The sequence below is a fragment of the Oncorhynchus kisutch genome, linkage group LG30 (assembly GCF_002021735.2).
Source record: "Oncorhynchus kisutch isolate 150728-3 linkage group LG30, Okis_V2, whole genome shotgun sequence".
In the NCBI taxonomy this organism is placed as follows: domain Eukaryota; kingdom Metazoa; phylum Chordata; class Actinopteri; order Salmoniformes; family Salmonidae; genus Oncorhynchus; species Oncorhynchus kisutch.
In genome coordinates, this window is record NC_034203.2 from 22856849 (window position 1) to 22879994 (window position 23146).

Consider the following 23146-nt stretch of genomic DNA (forward strand, 5'->3'; position numbering starts at 1 on the left):
TTAGTTACTGACATTTTTGATACATTAAATACATGCTTATCATGTGGACAAATATCCTGCCTCTTGAGAAAATTGGGCTCATGTTTGCAGTAACTGAAAAGAGTTGCAGTGAAACCAGGGACAAAAGCAGTAACTGCCATCACTCACATCAGTTACTGCCTTTTACCTTGGTTTCACTGATCTTTGGGCTGCAGTGTCTACGGTTTACCTTGGCATTATTTATTGTCCTTTGCTGATACAAGTATCAAACTATATGACACTGACAGCCACATACAAATACATTTATGAACACAAGTTGTGTGTATAAAATTTAAAAAATCACAATGTATTCCAGTGGGTGTACCAAGCAAGAAGGCACTAACTGCTGTCTAGGGTCACAGGTCATGTCAGAAGTCAGGGTTAATATGAATAAAAAAACTGCCTCATGTTAAGACAACAGATAACCACATCTCTAGTGATCTGCCTACAACTCATTTGGCTGGACAATTTAAAAACTATAAAACCATTTTTCTCAGTTCCACACTATGAGCAGCTAGGGCTCTTTTGCTTGGTAGGTCAGTATGGATGGCCTGTTTGTGACTCCGTCGGCACCTCCAGAACTGTGTAATAGGCCTGATAAACAAAGCAGACCATGGATCAATCTACTGGATCAGTATCTGTTCTGGAGGTGCTCTTTCTAGGTCAGTGATGAGTGACTTGACTGTATAAGTGAGAGACGGGCTCTGGTTAGATAGAGACAGGGTCCATTATCAGGTAGTTCCTAAAACACAGCAGTCACTGCCTACTGACCACCCCGGGGTGATACAAACAAGGAAACATGGAGCATTTTCAATAGGCTTGTTGACTCTATTGTGCATTGACAATCTAACCGTAAGGGCTTGTTGACTTTATTGTGAGTCTGATCGATAGTGATAATTAGTATATTCTCTTGCTGTCAAGGTGGGCTATGGTCCTTTTGACACTCTTCCTCCCGTTAGACACCAGCTGATCCCTGGCAGAGAGGCACCCTGTGAAGAATGTCAGTCAGCTAGCGTGCTGCGTTCGCTGTTAGCCATGGTGATACTGTTCTGAAGACAGCCAGCGTGAGTGTCACAGGATGAGGGACAGGTGTGTGATGAGGCGGCAGGTGGCGAGGCATCTTAGTCCTGCACATTACATATTCAATCAAAGCTCCTGTTCTGTTGTTCCTTAACGACCGATGAAACAGATTAATTAGCCCGCTGAGCTCAGGGATTTAATGTACAGTCATTCATACCTGACAGGCAGGCATTAAGACTCAGCACATTTTACTTACAGTGGGCTTCCTCCCACTCCACGCTGCTGCAGTGCTGATTGGATGGGCTGCAGAGAACTACCTGTCTGATGGCCAATGGGAACGGGGGGCGTGCCCACAAAAGTCCACCTCCCTTTCATGAATCACTTCCTGCTTTGACAAGGTAATGTGTGGGCATATTAATGGTTTCAACTATTAGCAGATAATACCACTAAAGAGAAGCAGTGACATATTGCACAGAGAGGGTAATGCACTGTAGGTAGAATGAATAACCCCAAAATTAACAGACAAGCAATGTATTAGCTAAGATCTCATTATTCTCCTTCTTCGCAGATGCTTCTCTTGCTGGTACGCAGGAGACGAGGGCCCAGATATAAAAGAGTAGAAACACTTGACACATAGCCAATTTTCTTCCGGTGCCAGCGCTATAATCAGAAAGTCTTTGACAATATTCCAGAATTATAGAATGCTTTAATGGAATCCTGCAGGGAGCAGAGCAGACAGTTTTAAGCCTCACAGAGTGCTGACATGGCGTTTTCACACAACATCCCTCATAGTGAAGGTAATTATGGGGAAGAAGCATGTTACATGGGCTCCCATAATCAGTCTGACACTTGTGGCATTCACTGTCTGTGATAAAACTTCCTTCATCAATAACCCTCATTCGTCAAGTCAATACTCACAATATGTACAAAGCTTCATGAGTATACTCTGTTTGAAAGAGCAATGTGTTACATCACCAACACAAAGGAACTGGGTGCAGGCAAGCCAGGCAGGGACAAAGCAGGGAGACATTCACCTGAAAGAAGCCGACCGCTCTGAGTGAAAGCTACACCAAGAAGAGGAATAGTGCATGTAACCTCAGGTTGACATACACTGTCATGACTTGTGACTTTTAACCTCTAACCCTGCCACTGTGCTGTCACTTCTGCTTTGCTTGCTCTTTGGGGTCTTGGCTGGGTAAATGTAAAGAACCTTGTGACTACTGCTGATGTAAAAAGCTAGCAAACTTTATTAAATACATTTGATTGATTGACCCGAGGGTCCAGTAACAGTACTGACCTGAGGCAGCCGGTGGCGTTGCGGAGAACCTGGGAAGAGTGCAGGTGCAGTTTGCGGTCCTCCTGATGGGGCGAGGTGTCCCAGCCCGAGTGGGGGATGATGACAGCGTTGGTCAGCACGGCCAGGGCATCCTGGATAATGGGCATCTTCAGGGCATCACACGACGACAGGTTCCACAGCACACCTGAACAGAGAACATCAGATAGGACAGGACGTTGACGAACAGTGGTTTAACGTGGGATAATGGTCAGCTGTAGAGATCCCGGGAAGGGAATGGTGATATATTGTTGTTCAAAACATTAAAAAGAAAATGGAAAACTGTAAGGCTCCATAACTGTTTAATAACTTGTCACAAAACAGCATATTTCAACCCTATTTTTGAATTAGTGAGAGGTTGGCGTGATTGTGCAATAAACTGGGCACCTGGGGCTTCATATATTTATCTATTTTTCCCAGTAATTTAATGTGCAAACCAGCCAACCTAAAAAAATGAAGGAATTTTCTCTCGCCTACCAATTACATTCAAAGCCAGCGGCTTTGGCACAGCCTGTATGAGTAAACCACAAAGACACAGAGGGAGGAAGCGCTCTCTCTCTCTCTGCAGCTGGGCTCTCCTCTCTCTTTAACCACACTGACTACGACTTCAGTCTTCCTCCTCAAGCTGGGGTGCTTTACTAAACACTGAACAGGGGCAATACGTGTCCACAGATAGTATACCATCCCAATTTACATATGACTTAAAAAGACAACCGACTCGTGTGTCACTATAAATTGCTTTCAGTAGGATGTGGTCGGAACATGGTGACTCTGCCATGGATGGTGTTAAGAAATGAGCAGAAGCTGTCAGCCAAAGATTGAGATACACACACAGCACAAGAGCTGGCTGGCTATCCACAAGAGGAAAGAAGAAGACGAGGAAGGAGGAGAGGGTCCTTCACTCTACAACCCTTCATACGCCATAATCAAATGAATAAATATATATATATAAATAAATAAAGCAACACCTCACGGCACAAAGCCTCTCCCCCATGTGACCTACTTGTTGTGTGTACTGTATGTACTGACATGTATGTGTAACTGATAGATGCACACACACACACACATATACTACATGTTCATGTTTTTAAATGTATGTAAATTGTACACTCTTTTGTTCTGTAATGTATTTTTAGTTCTTGTGTCAGACCCCAGTAAGACTAGCTGTCGCCACCGGCGTCGGCTAGTGGGGATCCTAATAAATCACATCAACAATCAAACCAGAGGGCACACCCACACAGACACACACACACACACACTCAGAGCACTGATTGTAATGACCTTGACAGCTGGCCCAACACATTATAATTCTTGTTGACCTTCACCACATCATGTCCCTCCTAGGACACCGTAGCCGTAGCATTTATGATTGCAATTACCAGTGGTGAGGCCGTCAGTCACTCTTCACCCGTTTCTCTCACAACAACAATGTAATTACATAGCTCTACTTTAGTCTTATCAGCCACGTTGGGATGTTTTCCTTGTGGTCTGCTCTGCTCTAAATAACTAGCTGCGTGGCTCATAATTAGCGGAGACAGTAATCTTGCAGAGAGCATTACTTTACCGCGCTCGGGGCAGCGCACAACATTTCTGTGTTTTTTTTAAATGAAAGTGCTGCTGCCTATAGCGGTGGCGGCGTTGGGCTCGGCCGATAATAACCGCCTATAACATCATCTTGTTCCAGTGGGGAAGAAAAGATGGATGTTTTATTTCGCTGGATAGAGGAAAGAGGTTAATTGCCTCAGCCTTACATCATCAGGGAGGCGGGGGGTGCGAGAGCATCATTTCGTGGGGAGAAAGCAGGTCGTCTGCAGAACTAGACCTAAATTATCTCTACGGGGGGTAGTGGAAGTTGAGGGCACTGTGCAGGTTGTCAAGGTGACAGAAATGGCATTTTAGGAGCATGCCGTTTTTATGTGGTTCAAGTGAGGCAGCCGCTATGTCGTGAGCCGACAGTGATTCAGTGCAGATGACATTCCAATCAAATCAGGTCAAATCAGCCACTCTTTACAATGAGTCACTGTGGTACCGAAACAAATGTGAAGAAATAAACTACATTTCAGCTCTGATGGGATAAGACATATAGATAGATGTCTGTACATCTATGTTTGTAGATGGCTGTACATTTCTACCATTCTCCTCCAACTACTACTACTTTTAAATGAACCTACTCCGATAACTCCTATCCCTCCATCCCTCCACTAGATTAGAATAATTTTGACCTTGGCTGTGTAAGAGCAGCAACAGGGGTTTCTGTTCGACATCACATGGAGTCCAGGATACAATCTACATCTTTAATCTCAGAAGACAAGAAATTTGCCATTAAAAATAGTTGTATTTTTCTGAATAATCGTCTTTGGCTCCTCTACATGCAAGGGGGGCTTCTTAGAGCAGCGGTGGAAACAACAACCTTGTTTGGCTAACTGTGATGTCATAAACCACCGCTGCCACCGCATGCCTAAGAAGGGCACCCCTTGGCAGTTGGTGACAAGGGGAAGGCTCAGGGAAGGCTAGGAGACAGAGAGAGACTGGTAAATGGTCCTGTTAATCCATGCCCAGTCACAGGAAGGGGAGAGGAAGCTCAGGCGGCCACTGTGACTGATTTAAACAGCCAGAAGAGAAGATGTGAAGAGGCAGAATTCCTCTGGGCTGGGAAAGGTTTTCTGCAGACTGATTAATTTGTGACAGGAGGGACTGTGTTCCAAGCGTTGAATTGTTTTCTAATTTATATGGTAATCTCCGTTAAGACAGTATCAGCACAAATCATATATTTCCTAAGCATTTCCTGTTTTAAAAACCTCTCTACAAAATACATCATAAAAGGATGCAGCAGCATGCTCTCTCTAAACATGACTAGGGGATTTAACCTCTGACATCGTCATTTAATAGATATCTGTGGTGCCACACCCCAATGAAGTTTCACATCATATTGTATGTCATCATGCATTTTCTATCCAGTCATGTCATTTGTGGATATTAGTGTTTTCATATGTTCATATTCAGTGTTTAACTAGCTGACTTATATTGATGAGCCACTACTATGGATGTTGATGTGACACGTCCCTTTGGGATTCTTTGCCTCTACAGCCTACCGTAGTTCTCCAGCCCCCAGTAACAGTGACAGTTAAACATTAGAAACACGCCCATACGCATCCAGGTATAATCCTTTAGAACTTGTTTTAAATACTTTTTATAATGTCATATAGCAAGGCTATGTTATGTCTCTCTATGTTATATCTGGTCAACAAACTCTGTTTACCTGTGAGCAACTCCCTAATCTCCATGTCTGTGGTCTTCCTCAGCAGGCGGACCAGGGCTGGGATCCCCCCACAGTTCTTCAGGGCGATCTTGTTGTCATCGTTGGCCTTGCCGTACACCAGGTTCCTCAGCGCTCCACAGGCGCTGCGGTGCACGTCGGTCATCCTGTGGTCTAGCAGATCCACCAGCAGCTGGATCCCTCCTTGTCTCCGGATCTGGTGAGAGGAACAGGGAGAGGACAGATGTAAGTGGATCCACTGGATCAAAGTGAAAAGATAGAGCAAGAGCAGTACAAATATACATGCACTAGTGTAGCTACTGTTCTTTACTTTTCAATTGTCTACAGCAAAAGTCATAGTTAGTCATAGTTTTCAGCATTGACAACAATATCCCTAAAGGCATCCCTATATAAATACTATTCTTCAATAAACTAGAGCCATGTCAAACACGTGGCTGCACACAGACAGAAAGGCCCAGGACACACTGTCACAGTGTTCTGCCATATTAGTGACAGAGTGACAGGATGACCTGGCAGAGTGTGTGTGTGTGTGTGTGTGTGTGTGTGTGTGTGTGTGTGTGTGTGTGTGTGTGTGTGTGTGTGTGTGTGTGTGTGTGTGTGTGTGTGTGTGTGTGTGTGTGTGTGTGTGTGTGAGAATGAGAGTGAGAGAGAGAGAGAGAGAGAGAGAGAGAGAGAGAGAGAGAGAGAGAGAGAGAGAGACACACACGCACACAAGAGGACTGGTGCCAACAGCAGATGTGTGCTGCCAGGTCCAACAGAATGGATCAGCATTGCTGCTGTTTCTGTACCTCTCAACTTCCATTAAACACAGAGGAGAAACATGATTAAAAATCAGAGACCCTGTTCATCTGGGTGCTCTGCTTCAATTTACTGACAATTCATTTAGTGACAAGGTTTACCCCATCATGGCTTCTGTTATTACACTACACGTGCCATTTTATGGCTGACTCATAATCAGTCAAAGCACAAACAAAGAGGTGTTGGCAAAGGCGATAGACACTGGCTCACTAGATTGCAGGCTACATGCTATCATTATTCAGTACATGCTGTACGTACAGTTGAAGTCGGAAGATTACATACACTTAGGTTATACAGTTGAAGTTTACATACGCTTAGGTTGGAGTCATTAAAAGTAGTTTTTCTACCCCTCCACATATTTCTTGTTAACAAACTATAGTTTTGGCAAGTCAGTTAGGACATCTACTTCGTGCATGACACAAGTAATTTTTCCAACAATTGTTTACAGACAGATTATTTCACTTATAATTCATTGTATCACAATTCCAGTGGGTCAGAAGTTTACATACATTCAGTTGACTGTGCCTTTAAACAGCTTGGAAAATTACAGAAAATGATGTCATGGCTTTAGAAGCTTCTGATAGGCTAATTGACATCATTTGAGTCAATTGGAGGTGTACCTGCGGATGTATTTCAAGGCCTACCTTCAAACTCTGTGCCTCTTGGCTTGACATCATGGGAAAATCAAAAGAAATCAGCCAAGACCTCAGAAAAATAATTATAGACCTCCACAAGTCTGGTTCATTCTTGGGTGCAATTTCCAAACGCCTGAAGATACCACGTTCATCTGTACCAACAATAGTATGCAAGTATATACACCATGGGACCACACAGCCGTCATACCGCTCAGGAAGGAGACGCATTCTGTCTCCTAGAGATGAATGTACTTTGTTGAGAAGACTGCAAATCAATCCCAGAACAACAGCAAAGGACCCTGTGAAGATGCTGACATAACCTGAAAGGCCGCTCAGCAAGGAAGAAGCCACTGCTCCAAATAAAATCCCCACAAAAAAGACAGACTACGGTTTGCAACTGCATGGGAACAAAGATGGGGACAAAGATGGTACTTTTTTGAGAAATGTCCTCTGGTCGGATGAAACAAAAATAGAACTGTTTGGCCATCGTTATGTTTGGAGGAAAAATGGGGAGGCTTGCAAGCCGAAGAACACCATCCCAACCGTGAAGCACACCATCCCAACCGTGAAGCACGGGGGTGGCAGCATCATGTTGTGGGGGTGCTTTGCTGCAGGAGGGACTGGTGCACTTCACAAAATAGATGGCATCATGAGGTAGAAAAATTATGTGGATATATTGAAGCAACATCTGAAGACATCAGTCAGGAAGCATGGTCGCAAATGGGTCTTCCAAATGGACAATGACCCCAAGCATACTTCCAAAGCTCTGTCAGGAGGAATGGGCCAAAATTCACCCAACTTATTGTGGGAAGCTAGTGGGTTGCTACCCGAAACTTTTGACCCAAGTTAAACAATTTAAAGGCAATGCTACCAAATACTAATTGAGTGTATGTAAACTTCTGACCCACTAGGAATGTGAAGAAATAAAAAAAATATTAAATAAATCATTCTCTACTATTATTCTGACTTTCCACATTCTTAAAATAAAGTGGTGATCCTAAATGTCCTAAGACAGGGATTTTTTAAAATTAATTTAATTAAATGTCAGGAATTGTGAAAAGCTGAGTTTAAATGTATTTGGCTAAGGTGTATGTAAACTTCCCACTTCAACTGTATGTATATTCTCTACTGTTTATGAAAACACTTACTAGACTCATCTCCCTCGCTCTGCTGTTATCAAAATAAAGCACCCAGTTAGTCGTCATTCCCTTCACACAGCCTCCTGGTCCAAAAATAACCAAGATACCGTTGTAAAGAATACGAGGGGAGACAGAGAGCTGATTTCAAGCGCAGGGCGCAGCAGGTGTTTATTGTAAAGGACCACAGGAGGAGGCAGGTAGCTGGGTCCAGGGGCAGGCAGAAGGTCATACACAGGGGGTCCAAAAAGGCAACAGTACAGGCAGGGAAAAGGCTAGTAACATCGTCCGGGAGATCAGGCAATAGGTAGATAACAGGAAATCCGATAGGCTAAAGTACAGGCAGGCAATAGGCAAAAGGCGCCGTTAGTGGGGCAGGCAAAAACTATCATACACAGGAGGAGTAAATCACGCGAAAAACATCGTTCCGAAAGAAGTGTGTCACAAAACAAACAATACCTCACAGTGACAGGGTGCAATGAACTGAACTACATAGTGTGTGATAATGGCATACCTATGTGTGATCAGGTGATCAGAATTAAGGTGATTGGGATCTGGAGAGTGAGCTGCGTTCAGGGGATCTACGTGTTTGAGAGTGTGAGTTGGAAGCAGATGTTACAACCGCTAGGCGAGAAGGCACCATCATGACACACACAGCTAACGTGGATTGCCTTGCAGTACTCTGTAATATACATAGTGTGTGGGTGTGCCTGTGTGTGTGCATGCCTATGGGGTGTGTATGTGTGCAATCACGGATATGTGTGTGTGGGTCTGCCCATGTTGCCTGTGTGATGTATCTCATAGTCTGAGAGAGGCAATGGGATGAGCGTCAGCAGTGTTCCAGGGGAAGCCATCAGCTGACCTAATGACTTTCTTCCAATCCTTCCCAGAGGGCATCTGACTTGCAACTTATCCCTCCATCTTCCCATCCCTCCATCTCCCCATCCCTCCGACTCCCCATCCCTCCGACTCCCCATCCCGCCGACTCCCCATCCCGCCGTCTCCCCATCCCTCTGACTCCCCATCCCTCCGACTCCCCATCCCGCCATCTCCCCATCCCTCCGACTCCCCATCCCGCCATCTCCCATTCCTGGCATCCCTCTATCTCCCCATCCTTCCATCTCAACCTCTCCCTATCTCCCCATCCCTCCATCTCCCCATCCCTCCGACTCCCCATCCCGCCATCTCCCCATCCCTCCATCTCCCCATCCCTCAGACTCCCCATCCCTCCGACTCCCCATCCCTCCGACTCCCCATCCCTCCGACTCCCCATCCCGCCATCTCCCCATCCCGCCATCTCCCCATCCCTCCGACTCCCCATCCTGCCGACTCCCCATCCCGCCATCTCCCATTCCTGGCATCCCTCCGACTCCCCATCCCTCCGACTCCCCATCCCGCCATCTCCCCATCCCGCCATCTCCCCATCCCTCTGACTCCCCATCCCGCCGACTCCCCATCCCGCCATCTCCCATTCCTGGCATCCCTCCGACTCCCCATCCCGCCATTTCCCCATCCCTCTGACTCCCCATCCCGCCATCTCACATTCCTGGCATCCCTCTATCTCCCCATCCTTCCATCTCAACCTCTCCCTATCTCACCATCCCTCCACCTCACCCAGCCAATGTCCCCACATATCACGCACACAACAAGCTATCCAACATCCCTGCATACAGGTGAGGCAAATCAAGTGAGGCAAGAGTAGGCAATACTATCTATCCACTAATGTGAGGAGAATTCACAATTCTAGCACCTGGAATTTATCTTGAGCTAGAATGGTGAACTATGAATTATTCTCACAAAAGGTATAAACTTTAGATAATGTACTGAACAGAGCAGAGGCGTATTTCTCTATGTTTCATAGGTTTCAACTGAAGCAAGCCCCAGCTGCCCAGGGCCCTCCCACTGATATGTTAGCCACTGATTTTACAACTTCATGGGGCCTATACATTTCATAATGTATAAGCAGTGGATGCAGGTGTCCCAGCTAGCACACAGCAGTAGAAACTGTATGGATCCGGACCCAACCGGTGCATGTTACCTCAGACTTGATCTTGTTGTCTCCGAAGCACAGGTGTTGGAGGTAGGCTGCAGCGTTGGACTGGACCGAGGGGAACTGGTGCTGCAGCATCTGGATCACCTCAGGCAGCTCTGGGTCTCTCCAGCCAAACTCCCTGCAGAGGACCATGGGAAACACATGGATGAATACAGAACAGAACTGGATGCGTAAAAGGCTTCTGCGTCCCAAATGGCACCTTATTCCATGCCCTCATAGGGCTCTGGTCAAAAGTAGTGCGCTATATAGGAAATAGGGTGCCAATTTGAGACAGACACAAGCCTATAAATACAGTGCTAAACAAAATGATCAATCATTGTGTATTATACTGCAATCTTCAACCTAACTTTTCAGATGACTGCTGTATGCATGTCTTTGTGTTGTTTCATTTTCATGGTAGATTGACATAGCAGTTGTGGTGGTAATTCCTCTAAGTGGTGTTGTGGTATAATGCAATTTCTCTGTTCTCTCTTTCTTTTAAATGCCATGAGTTTGGCTTATTGTGTGTACCTATATTGATGTTTAATACTACAGTATGTTCAAATCAAATCAAATTGTAATAGTCACATGTGCCAAATACAACAGGTGTAGACCTTGCAGTGAAATGCTTACTTACAAGCTCCTAACCAACAATGCAGTTTAAAAAAATACAGATAAGAATAAGAAATAAAAGTAACAAGTAATTAAAGAGCAGCAGTGAAATACAATAGCGAGACTATATACAGGGGGGTACCGGAATAGAGTCAATGTGTGGGGAAACCAGTTATTTGAGGTAGTATGTACATGTACTGTAGGTAGAGTTATTAAAGTGACCATGCATAGATGACAACAGAGAGTAGCAGTGGTGTAAAGAGGGGGTGAGAGTGGGGCACTGCAAATAGTCTGGGTAACAATTTGACTAGATGTTCAGGAGAGTCTTATGGTTTGGGGGCTGTTTAGAAGCCTCTTGGACCTAGACTTGGCGCTCCGGTACCGCTTGCCATGCAGTAGCAGAGAGAACAGTCTATGACTGGGGTGGCTGGAGTCTTTGACAATTTTTAGGCCTTCTGACACCGCCTGGTATAGAGGTCCTGGATGGCAGGAAGCCTGGCCCCAGTGATGTACTGGGGCCTCAATCTTGGACTCAATCATGGACACTCTTCCTGACAGTTATGGCTGCTTTGCGTGATGTATTGTTGTCTCTACCTTCTTGCCCTTTGTGCTGTTGTCTGTGCCCAATAATGTTTATACCATGTTTTGTGCTGCTACCATGTTGAGTTGCTACCATGCTGTGTTATCATGTGTTCCTCTTGCCATGATGTGTGTTTTGTCCTATATTTATGTTATTTTTTTAAATATATATTTTTTTAAATCCCAGCCCCCGGCCCCGCAGGAGGTCTTTTGCCTTTTGGTAGGCCGTCATTGTAAATAAGAATTTGTTCTTAACTGACTTGCCTAGTTAAATAAAGGTTAAATAAAAATAAAAATAAATAATAAACTGGGCCGTTTGCACTACCCTCTGTAGTGCCTTGGAATCAAGGGGCCGGGCAGTTGACATACCAGGCAGTGATGCAACCATGCTCTCGATGGTGCGGCTGTAGAACCTTTTGAGGATCTGAGGACCCATGCCAAATCTTTTCAGTCTCCTGAGGGGGAATAGGTTTTGTCGTGCCCTCTGCACGGCTGTCTTGGTGTACTTGGACCATGTTAGTTTGTTGGTGATGTGGACACCAAGGAACTTGAAGCTCTCAACCTGCTCTACTGCAGTCCCGTCGAAGAGAATGGGGGCGTGCTCGGTCCTCCTTTTCCTATAGTCCACAATCATCTCCTTTGTATTGATCATGTTGAGGGAGAGGTTTTTGTCCTGGCACCACACGGCCAGGTCTCTGACCTCCTCCCTATAGGCTGTCTCATGTACTGTTGTGTCATCTGCAAATTTAATGATGGTTTTGGAGTCGTGCCTGGCCGTGCAGTCATGAATGAACAGGGAGTACAGGAGGGGACTGAGCACGCACCAATGAGAGGCCCCTGTGTTGAGGATCAGCATGGCGAATGTGTTGTTACCTACCCTTACCACCTGGGGGCGGCCCGTCAGGAAGGCCAGGATCCAGTTGCAGAGGTGGGTGTTTAGTCCCAGGGTCCTTAGCTTAGTGATGAGCTTTGAGGGCACTATGGTGTTGAACGCTGAGCTGTAGTCAATGAATAGCATTCTCACATAGGTGTTCCTTTTGTCCAGGTGGGAAAGGGCAGTGTGGAGTGCAATAGAGATAGCATCATCTGTGGATCTGCTGGAGTGGTATGTAAATTGGAGTGGGTCTAGGGTTTGTGGGATGATGGTGTTGATGAGCCATGACCAGCCTTTCAAAGCATTTCATGGCTACAGACGTGACTGCTACGGGTCAGTAGTCATTTAGGCAGCTTACCTTAGTGTTCCTGGGCACAGGGACTATGGTGGTCTGCTTAAAACTTGTTGGTTTTACAGACTCAGACAGGGAGAGGTTGAAAATGTCAGTGAAGACACTTGCCAGTTGGTCAGCGCATGCTCGCAGTACACGTCCTGGTAATCCGTCTGGCCCTGCGGCCTTGTGAATGTTGACCTTTTTAAATGTATTTTTATTTCACCTTTATTTAACCAGGTAGGCCAGTTGAGAACACCTTTATTTAACCAGGTAGGCCAGTTGAGAACACCTTTATTTAACCAGGTAGGCCAGTTGAGAACACCTTTATTTAACCAGGTAGGCCAGTTGAGAACAAGTTCTCATTTACAACTGACACTTAGGCTACATTGCATTGAGATACACTTACAGAGCAGAAAAACAAAGTGACACGTGACATTTGCATTGTCCACAACCAGCCGTGGCCAGGAGCCCCATAGGCCGCGCACAATTGGCCCAGCATCGTCCGGGTTAGCTGAGGGTTTGGCAGGGGGCTTTACATGGCTCATCGCGCTCTAGCGACTCCTTTTGGCGGGCCGTGTGCATGCAGGCTGACCCCAGGTGCCAGTTGAACAGTGTTTCCTGTGACATATGGGTGCAGCCGGCTCGCAGGGGTTAAGAGTACGGTTAGGCAGGTCATTTCTCGGAGGACGCATGACTCCACCTTCGCCTTTCCCATTGGGGAGTTTCAGCGATGAGACAAGATTGAAATTGGGGAGAATTATATATATTTTTTAAAGGTAACAAACATGTGTGACAGATTTGCCAAACAAACGTAAGTTCTCTCCATCTGTTCCAATAGCACATGGCCTAGCGTTAAAAAAACAATTTTAATAATAAGATATATTAAAATCCAAAACAAGGTTGTTTTCTACACCCACAAGTTATGAATGAAATAATTTGCCAAAGAATGTTACAGGCTAGTACTGAGTCCCTACTCTTGGAGAATGAGTGTGTTCATACAGCATTATCCTCTGGTGATGCAAGCTGTGGTTCTCCAGTGTGGTCGCCTGAGGCTAGCTAGGTGGCTGTCAGAGAACCCTGTCATCCCCACCACTATCTTCACCACCCCCACCACTATCACCCCCGCACCACCCATTTCTTATCCGCAACAAAGCGAGAGAGCAAGAGACACACACTGGTGTAAAGGCCGTGCTCTCCCTGTACAGTGTAAACACCTACCAGCAACTGTTCAACCTCCATCCATCACAGCTGTCCGCAATCAAGCCTTTCAGTTTGTCAGCTCTCAAAGACCGAGAATCAATTATATTAACGGCTGAGATCACGTGTGAGAGAGAGAGAGATGTGAGAGAAAAGGAGAGATGTGTTATGAGAGCGAGAGAGAGAGCCAGCGAGAGAGGGAGAGGAAAACTAGGAACAGAGAGCTAATTCTGATCCACAGGGCCCCAGTCAGTGATGTATACACTACGAAGGCTAAAAGTGCCTCAGGACCATTTAATCTCCCCACAACCCATCTCCCAACAATACCAACCATCACTAACATGAGCCAGGGAGAAATGGAGGAGGCCATGGCCATTTACAGAGAAAGAGAAACGTTAACTTTCAAAAAGGTCAACAGAACGATGGGGCTCTAGCTGGGATTCTCTCTGACCTCAATCACATAAAACAAAACCAAGCGAAATAAAACAACAGGGAGCCCAGCTATGGACGTCTCTCCTGAGCCCCTTCAGAACTGTTACATAGAAAGTGGAGTTTCACACAGTAGGTGGGGAGTGTACCAACCAAACACAGTGGGACATCATTCCATTTCCAGACTACACGGGCAGCTGCCAAGTCTTTCTGCACCCTTCTACCAAGCAGCAGAACCCCACACTAGTGGGCACTGGGCATGCTCAGTTCAGGCAGTAGCTAGGCTGCACTGAGCACGTATTGTTGAGTTATTGGAGCTGACTGGTGTGCAGTCGTCAGAAATGATTTCCTTGTAAATATAAGGCATCAAAGGGAACGAACACAGAGGAGCATGGAGGGATTGAAATCCTTTTGTTTCAGCAAATGGACCAATGGGAGAAAATATTTTTCAAAATGTTGTTTTTTCCCCTCTCATCGCTGATGATTATGAAGCTTGTTCACATGCTCTATGGTCTGCCCCTGTGAGGCATGGTTGCATTAGCAAAAACATTAATCCACAGTCATATTCATCTACTATAATGATGATCACAGCTGTGCATCTAAGTATTTGTAGATCAAATACAACTTCATAAAAAATTATCTAAAGATGATGTAACCTTGCATAAGTTACCTTTGGGTAATTGGGAAATCAAAAGGCTCAATCAAAATGCTCAATCAAAATGCTCAATCAAGAATGCTCAAACAGTTTGTGCAAACTACTGTCTGCTTAATCATATCCAATTCGGAAGTAGGTCGCTTGCTGAAACATCGCCTTCGGTCAAATGAAGTCGGAATGCATTACAGTACATAGGGTTTTAAGATATTTTCTCGCACAAACATTTCAGAGACACTGTTGTACGTACTGTATGTTTGTGTTAGCTTATCAGTTAATGTATACTGAACAAAAATATAAACACAACATGTTGGTCTCATGAGCTGATATAAAAGATCCCAAAAATGTTCCATGCACACAAAAAGCTTATTTCTTTCAAATGTTGTGCACAAATTGGTTTACATCCCTGTTGATGTCCTTTGCCAAGATAATGCATCCACCTGACAGGTGTGGCATATCAAGAATCTGATTAAACAGCAGGACAATTACACAGGTGCACCTTGTGCGGGGGACAATAAAAGGCCACTCTAAAAATGTGCAGTCTTGTCACACAACACAATGACACAGATGTCTCAAGTTTTTAGGGAGCATGCAATTGGCATGCTGACTGCAGGAATGTCCACCAGAGCTGTTGCCAGAGAGTTTAATGTTTATTTCTCTACAATAAGCCGCATCCAACGTAGTTTTTGAGAATTTGGCAGTACAGTTGAAGTCGGAAATGTACATTCTCCTTGGCCAAATACATTTAAGCTCAGTTTTCACAATTCCTAACATTTAATCCAAGTAAAAATGCCCAGTGGAGGGCATAGGCCCACCCACTGGGGAGCCAGGCCCACCCTTGGCTGTGCCCCTGCCCACTCATTTGAAATCCATAGATTAGGCTCTAATGAATTTATTTCAATTGACTGATTTCCTTATATGAACTGTAACTCAGTAAAATCGTTAAAATTGTTTCATGTTGCGTTTATATGTTTGTTTCTGTATATTTGGTGTGCATTCGAAATTGCATTTCCTATATAGTGCACTTCTTTTCACCAGAGCCCTGGTCCCTGGTCAAGGGATGCACTATAAAGGGAACAGGAAACCATTTCAGACATATGTACATATGTATAAAGTATGTCTGTGTTAGTTTAGCTGTTTAGTCCACATGTATTGGGGTAAATTGGGAAGCTATATGAAAGGGTCCCACAGTGAGAGCTCTCAGGTCCCACAGCCAGCCAGCCAAGCAGGCAGCACAGCCAGACAGACACCGAGGCTGGGCAGATCGAGAGGCACTATGTGTCTGTAATGAAGTGACCACAAAAGGACCACTACAAGAGTGTCCAGGTCGAACCATTAAAATGGAGGTTATGGCTCTTATTTACAGCACCAGAGAGAGAGTAGGTCCCTGAATAGGACTCTAGCGGCTGTGTTCATTGTTGTAGTGTCTGAGATGTGGCCGATTAGGCCGGATTAACTTCAGCAGGGGAGTTCACAGGCCGACATCCCCAAGCACTGACACACACACACGGACACTCATGCGCATTCACACAAACACACACACACACACACACACACACACACACAAATATAAACTCAGCAGGACCCTGTCTTTCAAAGATAAATCTTCAAAATCTAAGTAACTTCACATATCTTCATTGTAAAGGGTTTCAAACACTGTTTTCTATGCTTGTTCAATGAACCATAAACAATTAATGAACATTCACCTGTGGAACGGTCGTTAAGACACGAACAGCTTACAGAAGGTAGGCAATTAAGGTCACAGTTATGAAAACGTAGGACACTAAAGAGGCCTTTCTACTGACTCAGAAAGAATCCAAAAGAAAGCTGCCCAGGGTCCCTGCTCATCTGTGTGAACATACCTTAGGCATGCTGCCAGGAGGCATGAGGACTGCAGATGTGGCCAGGGCAATAAATTGCAATGTCCGTACTGTGAGACGCCTAAGACAGCGCTACAGGGAGACAGGACGGACAGCTGATCATCCTCGCAGCGGCAGACCACGTGTAACAACACCGGCACAAGATCAGTACATTCAAACATCACACCTGCGGGACAAGTACAAGATGGCAACAACAACTGCCCGAGTTACACCAGGAACGCACAATCCCTCCATCAGTGCTCATACTGTCCGCAATAGGCTGAGAGAGGCTGGACTGAGGGCTTGTAGGCCTGTTGTAAGGCAGTTCCTCACCAGACATCACCGGCAACAACATTGCCTATGGGCACAAACCCACCATCGCTGGACCAGACAGGACTGGCAAAAAGTGCTTTTCACTGATGAGTCGCGGTTTTGTCTCACCAAGTGTGATGGTTGGATTTGCGTTTATCGTTGAAGGAATGAGTGTTACACCGAGGCCTGTACTCTGGAGTGGGATCGATTTGGAGGTGGAGGGTCCGTCATGGTCTGGGAAGGTGTGTCACAGCATCATCGGACTGAGCTTGTTGGCATTGCAGGAAATCTCAACGCTGTGCGTTACAGGGAAGACATTCTCCTCCCTCATGTGGTACCCTTCCTGCAGGCTCATCCTGACATGACCCTCCAGCGTGACAATGCCACCAGCCATACTGCTCGTTCTGTGCGTGATTTCCTGCAAGACAGGAATGTCAGTGTTCTGCCATGGCCAGCGAAGAGCACAGATCTCAATCCCATTGAGCACGTCTGGGACCTGTTGGATCGGAGGGTGAGGGCTAGGGCAAGCCCCCCATATATGTCCAGCATCTTCACACGGTCCTTTGCTGTTGTTCTGGAATTGATTTACCATTTTCGCACCAAAGTACGTTATCTCTAGGAGATGAACCCACTGGAATTATGATACAGTGAATTATAAGTGAAATAATCTGTCTGTAAACAATTGTTGGAAAAATTACTTGTGTCATGCACAAAGTAGATGTCCTAACCGACTTGCCAAAACATTAGTTTGTTAATAAGACATTTGTGGTGTGGTTGAAAAACTTGTTTTAATGACAGGAACTTTACTGTACAGTATGTAAACTTCCGACTTTAACTGTATATGCAGGCATGCACGTACCTTTGCGCACACACACACACACACACACACACACACACACACACACACACACACACACACACACACACACACACACACACACACACACACACACACACACACACACACACACACACACACACACAGTGACATTTGACGATTGTCTCTCTCTACTTAGACCACAGCCAGACATGCATTACTTTACCATAAGAATTGCGCATGCCAATGCAGAGCAGCATATTAAAACACACTAATGCTGCTTAGCTTGTACCGTAAACTAGTGCTGGCCTGAATAGATGCACCGTATATTCTTTGTACTCATTTATTGCCCTCAGCAGAAGTCGTGTTTTTCAGCTACAATGACTGTTCTTCCTCAAACACATCTTTCTTTCAAGAGGGCATGGACGGAAGTACGATTTGCCGTCATCACTTCCTCCAGAGCCATATCGCCTCAGAGGATGGGTAGGCTCATACATTCCTCAGGGCTCCAGTGCTGTGTTGGCCATTTCACTTCGTCATTAGAGAATTACCCAAAGACAATTGTTCATCCAAACGTCCGTGTGACCGCCCATGATAATGCCACTGTTCTCACATCTCATCTTGTCCTCCCTCTTCAATCCCACACCACAACCCTGACCGCTATAAAAGGGAGAAGCATCGTTCAGCTCAGCTCAGTCAAATGACTTGAAAACATCATATGCCAAGTATGGGCAGTGGCTAGCAAATAATCATTTACTCTAATTCCATATATTTATCTATTTGTCTAATCAAATCAAATCAAATTTTATTTGTCACATACACATGGTTAGCAGATGTTAGTGCTAGTGTAGCGAAATGCTTGTAAGTTGTCAAGAGACTGGACATTGGCGAGGAGAATGCTAGGGAGTGGTGCACGATGTGCCCGTCTCCGGAGTCTGACCAGAAGACCGCTTCGTTTTCCCCTTTTTCGAAGTCGTTTTTTGGGGTCGCCGGCTGGGATCCATTCCGTTGTCCTGGGTGAAAGGCAGAACACAGGGTCCGCTTCGCGAAAGTCATATTCTTGGTCGTACTGATGGTGAGTTGACGCTGCTCTTATGTTCAGTAGTTCTTCTCGACTGTATGTAATGAAACCTAAGATGACCTGAGGTACCAATGTAAGAAATAACACGTCAAAAAACTAAAAACTGCGAGGCGGCCATCTCTGTCGGCGCCGGACATGGTGTCAAGGTTGGTACTGTAGATTCTTAACATTCTCTAAAGCTATTCTGTATGTATTCCCATCTCGGCGCTCTCAGAGCTTTAAAGCAGTAAAGAGCAGTTTGCATAACACTTCACATAATGAGTTAAGTATCTGGGTTCCAAATGGACTGGTTCACAGTGATGATTTCTCTCAGGATGCAACGACGGCCTGATCAAAGAATCTGCTGATTCACAAGCAAACTGCCCAAGACAATGAGCTCTTTCTTTATCTTTCTTTCTCTCTCTGTCCCTCCCTCTCCCACGGCACTTGGATAACAAACTGAAATGTCTATAGCATGCATGCTAGAGCAGTGAAGTTTGCCTTTAGCCCTCAACTCCCTAAGCTGGCCTTTCAACAGCCTTTCCTGAGGGCTAAAATGTCCGCTTTTAACTTTGAATGCCGCTCATTTTGGAAGATAGGAGGGTGGTCTTCTAGTCATTTTCGCAAGGTCTCCATGTTATCTCGAAAAATCATACTGCACAAGGATCAAGGTTGGCAGGGGAGCTGAGCTGAGGTTAAATCCCCTCAGTAGAAAGTAATGTAGCATTTGGCGACTCACTGGATTGAAACTAACTCTCGGGGTTGCAGACGGATCGTCATTCAGGGCTTTGTTCAAGAGCAGCCAGGTGAACATATCTGTCGGCCCCATAGCTGGGAACATTTACACCAGAATACAGAGTGCCATGCTCGAGGCAATCAAACAATTCCCCCCTATAATAGAGTTATAAATGATGTATTCTAAATGCATGGCTCTGCATTCTAATTAAAGACCATTGGGGGTATACATTTTAACTGAGTATGTTGTTGACTAGTGCCTTGGGCCAAAAATTATATTTACAACGACTCAAGGCTTGTACAATAGAGTGAACACAACACACAGGTCAAAACTGTAAGCAAACGCTGCTGCCTCACATCACAAAGGAATGATACAGAGGGGAAAGAAGCATTGTTGATGACTCAGGCAACCAATCAAATAGACAGACAGACAGGGCCCTTTCAGATAGGAAGACACACACAGTCATTCAATGTGCATGACTTCATTCTTCAGCAGAAATTAACATCCGATTCCGAAGTAAAAACAATATAGTGCTATTTGTCAATGAGACACAATGATATAAAATCATCCAACAAACATTATCGAAAACATTTTGGTTCAACTTCACAATAAAGGGAGCTATACAATCTGACAGACCTTTCCAATTTGAAAAAGATGGCCTTTCCATTTCAATACTAATTAGTGCCATTATAGAAATCTGTTAGTATCTGTAATTAACCATGTGTTAACTTGGCCACAATATCAGATGAAAACTGGTTGTGCAGAATGACAAAACTAGTCTGAAGAGCAGTTAGCGGCATCAACGTTGTACAAGGGAACACAGTTGAAGTGCAATAGTCCATGTAATTGCCCTCACTCAATGTTCTAGTTTAGTTTAGCCAGTCAAGTGTGGACGGTGTTTAAACAAACACTTTAATGAGCAACTTGTTTCTCTGCTTCCTTAAATTCTTTAATTCAGCCTCCATCCACAGTCCTCCTGTCAAAATACTATCCAATATTAGACACTCTCAATAAGCTCCAAAGACTAAGCTTTTAAAAGCACTGCAAATGCAGAGTGCAAAGGGTTAAATCCTGAACTTGGATGACAGATGTCAAATGTATACAGGGGCGTAACTTTGGTTTCAGAAGTGGGGGGGACATAATATTATTATTATACCGTTACATGCCAAAAGTTTGGACACACCTACTCATTCAAGGGTTTTTCTTGATTTTTACTATTTTCTACATTGTAGAATAATAGTGAAGACATCAAAACTATGAAATAACACATATGGAATCATGCAGTAACCAAAAAAAGTGTTAAACAAATCAAGATATATTTTCTTCAAAAATAAAAAAAATTCAAAGTAGCGATTAAAATTGTCATTTTAATCCATAGAGACGTGAAGGAGAAGCTCGTCGGATGTTGATCTCTTCTCGGCTTTGCCTTGATGACAGCTTTGCATACTATTGGCATTCTCTTAATCAGCTTCATGAGGTAGTCACCTGGAATGCATTTCATTTAAAAGGTGTGCCTTGTTAAAAGTTAATTTGTGGAATTTCTATCCTTCTTAAAGTGTTTGAGCCAATCCATTGTGTTGTGACAAGGTAGGGGTGGTATACAGAAGATAGCCCTATTTGGTAAAATACCATATTATGACAAGAACAGCTCAAGTAAGCAAAGGGAAACGACAGTCCATCATTAATTTAAGACATGAAGGTCAGTCAATACGGAACATTCAAGAACTTTGAAAGTTTCTACAAGTGCAGTCACAAAAACCATCAGCGCTATGATGAAACTGGCTCTCATGAGGACCGTCACAGGAAAGGAAGACCCAGAGTTACCTCTGCTGCAGAGGATAAGGTCATTAGTTATCAGCCTTGGAAATTGCAGCCCAAATAAATGCTTCACAGAGTTCAAGTAACAGACACATCTCAACATCAACTGTTCAAAGGAGACTGCGTGAATCAGGTCTTCATGGTCGAATTTCTGCAAAGAAACCACTACTAAAGGACACCAATAAGAAGAAGAGACTTGCTTGGGCCAAGAAACATTAGCAATGGACAATAGACCGGGGGATATCTGTCCTTTGGTTTAATGGGTGCAAATTTGACATTTTTGGTTCCAACCGCTGTCTCTTTATGAGATGCAGAGTAGGTGAGCGGATGATCTCCACATGTGTGGTTCCCACCGTGAAGCATGGAGGAGGAGGTGTAATGGTGTTTTGCTGGTGACACTGTCTTTGATTTATTTAGAATTCAAGGCACACTTAACCAGTATGGCTACCACAGCATTCGCAGGGATACGCCATCCCATCTGGTTTGCGCTTAGTGGGCCTATCATTTGTTTTTCAACAGGACAATGACCCAACACACCTCCAGGCTGTGTACGGATTATTTGACGAAGAAGGAGAGTGATGGAGTGCTGCATCAAATGACTTGGCCTCCACAATCACCCAACCTCAACCCAATTGAGATGGTTAGGAATGAGTTGGACCACAGAGTGAAGGAAAAGCAGCCAACAAGTGCTCAGCATATGTGGGAACTCCTTCAAGACTGTTGGAAAAGCATTACGGGTGAAGCAGGTTGAGAGAATGCCAAGGGTGGCTACTTTGAAGAATCTCAAATATAAAATATATCTTAATTTGTTTAATAATTTTTTTGTCACTACCTGATTCCATATGTGCTATTTCATAGTTGTGAGGTCTTCATTATTATTATACAATGTAGAAAATAGTAAAGTAAAGAAAAACCCTTGAGTGAGTAGGTGTCTCCAAACTTTTGACTAGTAGTGTATAGGGTTTATCCAGTCGATAAACCCTCCAAACAGCCTCCCCGACCAGGCGAAGGCCTCCGAGTGGTCGGGGAGGCTGTTTGAAGGGTTTATCGACTGGATAAACCCTATACACTACTAGTCAAAAGTTTGGAGACACCTACTCACTCAAGGGTTTTTCTTTCTCTCCAGATCGCCAAATCAGCCAATTTTGTTATGTTACTGATTTGGCGAACTCCAGATCGCCAAATCAGCCAATAGATGGACAAAGTATAGATTTCGCTTAGATGTGCTCCAAATTATTCAACTCTGTCACTCCTTCAAGTACCATGTCGCAACGCGCCCTGTGTCTGTGGGATCATGAAGAACAAGGAACACACCAGGCAGGTCCGAGATACTGTTGTGAAGAAGTTTAAAGCCGGATTTGGATACAAAAAGATTTCCCAAGCTTTAAACATCCCAAGGAGCACTGTGCAAGCGATAATATTGAAATGGAAGGAGTATCAGACCACTGCAAATCTACCAAGACCTGGCCGTCCCTCTAAACTTTCAGCTCATACAAGGAGAAGACTGATCAGAGATGCAGCCAAGAGGCCCATGATCACTCTGGATGAACAGCAGAGATCTACAGCTGAGGTGGGAGACTCTGTCCATAGGACAACAATCAGTCGTATATTGCACAAA

General features: G+C 44.7%; 1 protein-coding gene across 6 annotated transcripts in view; it reads right to left on the reverse strand.

Annotated features, from left to right (window-relative positions):
- LOC109875256 (catenin delta-2) overlaps nt 1-23146 on the reverse strand; it is a 132822-nt gene that overhangs the window by 13421 nt on the left and 96255 nt on the right. For all 6 annotated transcript variants that reach the window (XM_020467528.2, XM_031810575.1, XM_031810574.1 and 3 more), the window contains 3 exons: nt 10256-10388; nt 5631-5844; nt 2336-2519 (listed from right to left, as the gene is read on the reverse strand). In XM_020467528.2, the coding sequence (XP_020323117.1) occupies nt 2336-2519; nt 5631-5844; nt 10256-10388 (531 nt within the window). The remainder of the gene's footprint in view (nt 1-2335; nt 2520-5630; nt 5845-10255; nt 10389-23146) is intronic.